At 37.9% G+C, this 7589-nt stretch overlaps 2 protein-coding genes across 3 annotated transcripts; one reads left to right on the plus strand and one right to left on the minus strand.

Annotated features, from left to right (window-relative positions):
* Nucleotides 1-1863: 1863 nt before the first annotated feature.
* LOC113282147 lies at nucleotides 1864-3670 on the plus strand. Its single transcript, XM_026531091.1, has 2 exons — nucleotides 1864-1994; nucleotides 2188-3670. The coding sequence occupies exon 2, from the start codon at nucleotides 2296-2298 to the stop codon at nucleotides 3421-3423; it is 1128 nt and encodes a 375-aa protein (XP_026386876.1). The 5' UTR covers nucleotides 1864-1994; nucleotides 2188-2295; the 3' UTR covers nucleotides 3424-3670.
* A 133-nt stretch (nucleotides 3671-3803) lies between these two features.
* On the minus strand, nucleotides 3804-7342 carry LOC113282148. Of its 2 annotated transcripts, XM_026531092.1 has the most exons (3): nucleotides 7078-7342; nucleotides 4494-4592; nucleotides 3804-4133 (listed from the first exon to the last, which is right to left on the minus strand). In XM_026531092.1, the coding sequence occupies exons 1-3, from the start codon at nucleotides 7198-7200 to the stop codon at nucleotides 3861-3863; spliced, it is 495 nt and encodes a 164-aa protein (XP_026386877.1). In that variant the 5' UTR covers nucleotides 7201-7342; the 3' UTR covers nucleotides 3804-3860. The 2 variants fall into 2 exon arrangements, with proteins under 2 accessions (XP_026386877.1, XP_026386878.1); XM_026531093.1 differs by lacking the exon at nucleotides 3804-4133 and having other exon boundaries at nucleotides 4373-4592.
* Nucleotides 7343-7589: the final 247 nt, after the last annotated feature.

Consider the following 7589-nt stretch of genomic DNA (forward strand, 5'->3'; position numbering starts at 1 on the left):
ATAACAAAGCGGCAGATGCTTTATCTAGAGTCCAACTTCCAGAAGATACTTCATGCAATGTTATTTCTCAATTACAACCAACTTGGTTGACAGAGGTGCAAGAGATTACTTAGAGGATTCTATGGAAAGATTTACTTCCAAAATTGATACTAAAAAATACTGTCTCTGGAGAATTTTCACTTGAACAATGTATTATTAGATACAAAGGCAGGATCTATATTGGTAGCTTTGGAACGCTGAGACAAAAAGTTATGGCAGCAGTGCATGCCTCATCGGTGGGAGGACATTCTGGCTCTAGGGATAGTTATCAAAAATTAAAGCTTTATTTTTACTAGAAAGAGTTGTAGCAAAACATAACACAAATGGTACAAGAGTGTGATATATGTCAATAACATAAAGGATTCAATTCTCTTCCAACAGGACTTTTACAACCACTGCCAGTGCCTGAACAAGCCTGGACTGACATCAACATGGATTTTATTTATGGTTTTCAAAATCTGAAGGAAGGGAGATCATACTGGAGGTGGTGGACAAATACATAAAGTACAGCCACTTCTTAGCACTCAACCATCCCTACACAACAACATCAGTGGCTAAGGTATTTTTAGACCCAGTCATTAAGATACATGGATTACCCAAAACCATAGTGTCTGATAGAAATAACATATTTTTGAGTAATTTCTGGTAATCTCTCTTATCAAGAATGTGCACATCTATGCATTTAAGTATTGCTTATCACCCATAGAAAAACGGCCAGACTGAAAGGGTGAATGCATGCCTTGAAACTTATTAAGATGTGTGACCAACTACAAACCTAGTAAGTGGGTATCTTGGTTATCATTGGCTGAGTGGTGGTTCAACACCAGCTTCCATACTAGTCTTAAGTTGACCCCATCTGAAGCTTTATATGGATATGCTCCCCCACAATTTGGTGTAACTTCATCTTTATGCTGGAGTTAGTCTAGAGGCAGAAGATTATTTGCAGTAAAGGAAAGTCATGGGACAAGTACTAAAGGATGTTCTTGAGGAAGGTTAACATAGGATTAAACAACAAGCTGATAAGAAGAGGATTGAGAGAGAGTTCAAGGTAGGAGATTGGGTATATTTAAGGTCACAGTCCTACCGATGGTCATCATTACAGCTTAGAAGAAGTTTGAAGCTTGCAGCTAAGTTTTTTGGTCCTTACAAGGTGCTAGAGAGAACTGGGAACAAGCTGCAACTACCCCCTGAGTCCAAGATACATTCTATATTTCATGTCTCTCAGATGAAGGCAAATTTAGGTAGTGGAATGCTTCCCAAACTACACTTCTAAATCTATAGAAGGACAAGAAAATGAAGATTACCCCCTTGAAGGTTCTAGCCAGCAGACAAGTTAAGAAGAACAAGCAAAGTATTACTCAAGTGTTGGTTCAGTGGGAGAATTTTTATCAGTTCAAGATGCTACTTGGGAGGACAAGGACTTCATGACACATCAGTTTCCAAAATTAATCCTTGAGATCAAGGATTTGAAGGAGTAGAGGGTATATGTCAGGACCCAAGCTCATCATGGTTGCTAGAGTAAGTCTTGTTAAGGGTTGTCTCCTCTTATTATAACAACCCAATAACTATTAGTTCACAATATCTTCATGTTTAATAATTTTAGCATGGAGATCTCCAAACTGAACACGATCAATCGACTTAAGTAGGAGAGACGGACTACTGCATGGCTGTTAATGGGAGTATCAGTTTACTGGAGAGGATACTAAAACCCATATGAAACAAACTAAAAAAAATCGTTTGTTAAGATTTTGTACCTTCCCAATGATCTAACACCTCCATTAGCAATGTTGAACTACTGGCTTAGTCCATGTTGGCTCCGTGTTATGGCTTATGAGGCTCAAAACCCCATGTGATTAAAATTACTAGAGGAGTTCGCGTTCAAGTTAACCACAGGAAGTACTCTCGCTTTCTCTCACTAATAATTTGATTTTCCTTCTCGGTCTCTCTCTCACAAGGTATTTAACTTTTCCCTTTTGATTTCTGAAAGTAGGTCTTTACTCATCTGAAAAATCATAATTTCATATAATTTTTAATCTACGAAAACTAAATCAAAATAAATCCAAACATACATTCTTGGTGTTGAATTGCGGTTACTGTTAACATATTTGAATAGAATTTATTTAATCGATTATATAATTGTTTCTGCAGCTGAAATTCAACATCTTGGAGAGCAATCCAATCTTGCGTCATACATACAGACATGTATATATAACAATTCCACCCAAACATATTTAATCAAAACCCTAGAATCCAACAATGAATTCTCTCTCAGTTTCATCGAAACCTCTAATATTCTCTCTAATCAATCTCATCTCCATCATCATCATAACCTTCTATGTGAATCCAATCACAGCTCGCCATAGCATACCTTTCAGATCAAAAAATCTCTACCCAGAAAGTATAGTTTGGGATCAATCTGCACAACATTTCTTAATCAGTTCTTTAACCTATCCCAAAATCAGCTCCGTCTCAGATGCTGGTGTCGTCGAAACTTTCATTCACGATACTGATCTTCCTGCTAATTGTACAATAAACGGAATCACCATTGACAAGATTAATCGTCGTCTTCTCGCTGTTGTTCATGCCATCGATGAAGAACAACCCCATTTTGATGCCCTAGCTTCTTACGATCTTCGGTCTCGTCAACGTCTCTTCCTCTCTCCATTGACCGATATTAACGCCGTTAATCCAATCCGTCCAATTGCTAACGACGTTGCCGTTGATTTCAAGGGGAACGCTTATGTAACCAACTCAGCTGGTAATTTCATCTGGAAAGTCGATGACAAAGGAGAATCGTCGATCTTGTCCAGATCTAATACGTTTAAGAAGCACCACGTGGAAGCCGATAAGCTGTGGAGCTTCTGCGGGCTTAACGGGGTTGCTTACGTCAACAAGGGTTACTTGCTGGTGGTACAGTCGAACACCGGCAAGATGTTTAAAGTCGACGAGGATACCGGAAAAGCGAGGTTGGTGTTGTTGAATAAGAATTTAACGGCGGCAGATGGAATAGCGGTTAGAGATAACGGAGATGTGGCGGTGATTTCACATCATACAGCTTGGTTATTGAAGACTGATGATAGTTGGGGTGAAGGTGTTGTGTACGATGAAATTGCACTTGATGTGAAGAAATTTGCATCTGCAGTTGCTGTGCGAAATGATAATAAAAGGGTTTATGCGTTGTATGGGAATGTAAATGAGCCTTTGATTGAAGAGAATAATGTGGAAAGAGAGGAATATGAGATCGAAGAGATGGAGTGGGAAAAAGAGAGTCGGGAAGAGAAAATTTGGATTTATGTTCTGGTTGGTTTTGGATTTGCTTACTTTATGTTTTGGAGGTTTCAAATGCGTGATCTTGCCAAAAACATGAACAAAAAGACTGCCTAGAGTTTTTATCATAGCGAGTGCTAGAGGAGGAGGCGTTGTAATTCTCTTTTTTGTTTAGGTTTGTTTTTCATTTTAATGTTGATTGTGTTTTGAACTTTTGATTTGATGACTATCTGTACAAATTTTGCAAACAAGAACCAGAGTTTATCATATCAGGAACACTGTAATAGTGCATCGGCTGTTGAATTTGCTGAAATGTAGCCTTAACAGAACTGTTTCAATTATCACAACCGGGAACTTATTATTATTGGCATAGCTTTCTTTAAAATTCTGTTCAAACATAATACAGTAATACAAAACAATCAGTTTGAAAAAGAAAAGTCTCAAAGGATTACACAGGTCGGCTTAACATAACATAATACTGAATTTAGTAGTCTTAGTAGTACAGGCTCATCATATTGGAACTGCTGTTGCTTCTACTACTATTGCTTCTACTACTAGGACTCCTGCTTGGCTGCTGCTTTGATGAACAAGTCGTGGTGGTGTTTCTTTCTTGGTTGCTTCGGGTATTTTCTCCTTTGGTAAGGTTTTTGGTGGTTGTGATGCTGGTGAGTTGTGTTTATGCTCTGCAGATGGTGGTTTTGCGTTCTTTGGCTTCGATAATCCAACCTTTTCCATAAGCATCTTGCACGTTTCAAAGAACTCATGCTTAGTGTTGGGATTGACAATATGAGCTTCAGCAGTGTCAGCTGAGAATAGGGTGATTGCACCTAGGGCTGCACAACGGGTAGGGTGGGTAGGATATGGCCTATACCCGCCACCCTACCCGTTTACCAACGGTTAAGAAAATCTTTACCCGCCACCCTACCCGCCAAATAATGGATAGGGTAGGATACGGTTAAAAAACTGGCGGGTAGGGTAGGGTTGGCGGGTAGGAGTAGGGTATGTGCATTTCTAGGTAGGGTGGGTAGGATATGGCCCCGCCACCCTACCCGTTTACTGGCGGTTAAGAAAATCTTTACCCGCCACCCTACCCGCCAAATAGTGGATAGGATAGGATACGGTTAAAAAACTGGCGGGTAGGGTAGGGTTGGCGGGTATGGGTAGGGTATGTGCACCCCTAATTGCACCCAGTCCCATAGCCCGGCACTCAGCATTGCATCCCTGCGTGATACACTCTCCACTTTGTGGCTTTTTGGCTGTTGCTCTGTAATCCTTTCATTTCTTACCTACAACATGAACAAAAGAGAATATTTGGTTCACATTGTTATTTTACAATAAGTAAACCTATCAAATAAAGTTTGATAATAAAGCATTACAAAATATAACGTTAAACGTAACGAAAGCCTCTTACAGCATGATTGTAATCAGATCATGTAAATGGAGGATTAATCGCATTAGATAGGTTTACTTCATAAAATTATGATATACCAAAACAATTAGACGATTTTCATACCAAGTCTTGACATGGATCTAACTTCAAGCATGTTAACCAGAACTAGTTGGCCTCCTATGTTATAAGGTCTACAACCAGATACACACCTTTATGTTTGATTTGTTTGTGTAATGAGACAGCATATGTTGGGGATGCCCCTTTGACATAAATATGCAATAAAAAAATACTTGAGTTGTAAGGTCTATGGTAGTACATGTCCTAATTCATGATACCAATGACCGTATTGGACAAGATAGTAAATAAGAGCTTCCCAGCATGGCACAATTTGAAGATAACACAATAATAAGTATAGTCAATCATGATGAACATAATTCACCATGCCATTTTCTCTACACCAAAATTAGCAATAACAAAAGAAGTAACAACTCATTATCTAGTCATTTACCTACCAATTATTGGGACTTTCTCTGAACGAAACGAGATACAGAATGACTGAATTCCATGACACTTAAAGTTTGAGGAGGTTGTTTAAAAAAAAAAAGAAACTAAGAAGCAGTAGATACACCCACCAGAAAGTTGGGAAAGACTGAACATTGCATACACTGAGTGCGCTCAAGTGCTTCCACAGATCATTGGAAAGGCATTGTATGACTAACGGTGACCATTTATTCTCTATTGTAAGAAACCAGAGTAGTATATTACCTGATTCTTTCTCCCTAATAAGAATTACTTTTGAAAAGGAAAGGATCACACCCTATAAGTACAGTCCATGGCGAGCCTGTTTCTAAAATTCAAATTGAAAGGTAAAGGGAGTTGAACCTAAGCTGTCAACATAAACTGCAATCAACCAAATTTAACTTTTCAGCTGGACACTAGTGACACATTGCTACTTTTCAGGAGAATATAGAAGGGCATGCAAAGGGAGGTGATTGTGAACTAAGCTAAGTTAAGAAAGCTGGGTTCTAAGCTGATTCTTTATTGTAAACGACCAGATAGTTACATTACCTGATTCTTTCTTTCTCCTTATAAGAAATAATTTTCAAAGGGAAAGGATCACAGCCTAATGGTACAGTCCATGGCGAGCCCCTGTTTCTAAAAATACAAATTGAACGGTAACGGGATTTTAACCTACTGTCAACAACAACTGCGATCAACCAAATCTAATTTTCAGTTGGACACTGGTGACAGATTGCTACTCGGACGATATTCAAGAGAATATATATAAATGGACATGCAAGGTGATGGTCGAAAGCTAAGTTAAGAAAGATGGGTTCTCACTGCTTTCCAAATACTTTTTGACACATTGAAGAATATATAACTTTCATAACAAAGGTTCCACTTAACACGGTTATAATATCGTTGCTTGCAACATAGAATCCCACATAATCAACAAATATAATTTCTATGTACCGTGTCATTATCAAATTAGCCAAAACTATTATCTATGATTTGGATTTGGAAATAAAACAAAATCATTGTTAGGAATAAAAATCCCGTGCTAATCAACAGCGTCAAAGAAAATTGGTGTAGTTATCAACAAGCAGTACACATTGACAGGTAGTTGCACAAAAACTCTAGAACTGTTCTTTATCAGCAATAAGATGTTTCCTTCAAAACAAGGAGAAGAGAAATTTACCTGCTCTGTTGAAGTGAACATCTATACTCTGATACATGATGTCTAAGAGATCTTACCTAGCCACAAAACCGTAACACGAAAGCAGTAACTGTAAAATCTCATTACTGACCGCAATTTGAGATACAACACATTATCAGCCTAATCCAACTCATCCTATCAAGAACTTTAACGTTTAGGCTCCAAATAAGAAACCGCACTTAAGGAGAGTGTTGACGAATTTTATTTCCCACATACACTACAATGAGAGCCTAACTAATGTAGACCATAATGATCTTGCGTATATTTCACAGTTACCGACTTAGCAGTCTCCAGTCTACTTACCGGTCAATTTCTTACATAACGCTATGTGTGACAGAGTAGAAATTCTCTTACTATAAGCAGGTTGACAACATGGGCAGGTTCAAAACTGATTCTTCTGTTGGAAATGATTCCCACATTTTCACTAAGTAAAAACTCAATCAAAATTCAGAATCTTGCAGTGTAACTATCAGTACTTTGTGTGCAATCAAGATGGTAAAGAATATCACTTGAAACCTATAAATTAGCTTATAGCAGAGTAAGAACACTAGTATTAGGTATTTAAGCATATTAAGGTGTAAACAAACATAGCAAAGCAAAGAAGAAAACCAAGAAAAGGACAATGTAGGTAATTAAAATAAAATAATTAATAATTTTTGGGTACCTGAAAACGATTATTTCTAACTAAAGTTAGACGTTTGCTTCTTGTTGTTGATGATCCTTCATTAGCTCCTGAAAATGCTGAAGATGGAGATGGACCAACTGTTTTCAAAGACAAAGAAGCCATTTTTTTTTTAACTTTCAGAAAGATCGCTGTTGGTTTGATCTGATCTGATTAGAATAGGAAAAAGTTCTTACTCTCACTGGATCATTCAGGAAAATGAAAATCTTATGGAGAAATAACAAAATTTCTTCTTCTTCACAGTGAACTGCGCTGAAAATGAAGTCAACTTTTGAATTTACTATCAGACCCACCAGTCACACGTGTATTTCGATTTTCACGTTTTCGATTAGGTGAGACTGAGGAATGCCGTGACCTAATTATTCCAAACCCCAACTGTATTAGGTGATTCTGGTGAAATTATTTTGTACCGGAACAGCATAGAATATAAGGTAGTGTAAACTTTGCTCCCACCATAGAATGGACGTACATTGACAAACGGATGGATGAACAAA

Source organism: Papaver somniferum, chromosome 5 (assembly GCF_003573695.1).
Source record: "Papaver somniferum cultivar HN1 chromosome 5, ASM357369v1, whole genome shotgun sequence".
NCBI classification, from domain to species: Eukaryota; Viridiplantae; Streptophyta; class Magnoliopsida; order Ranunculales; family Papaveraceae; genus Papaver; species Papaver somniferum.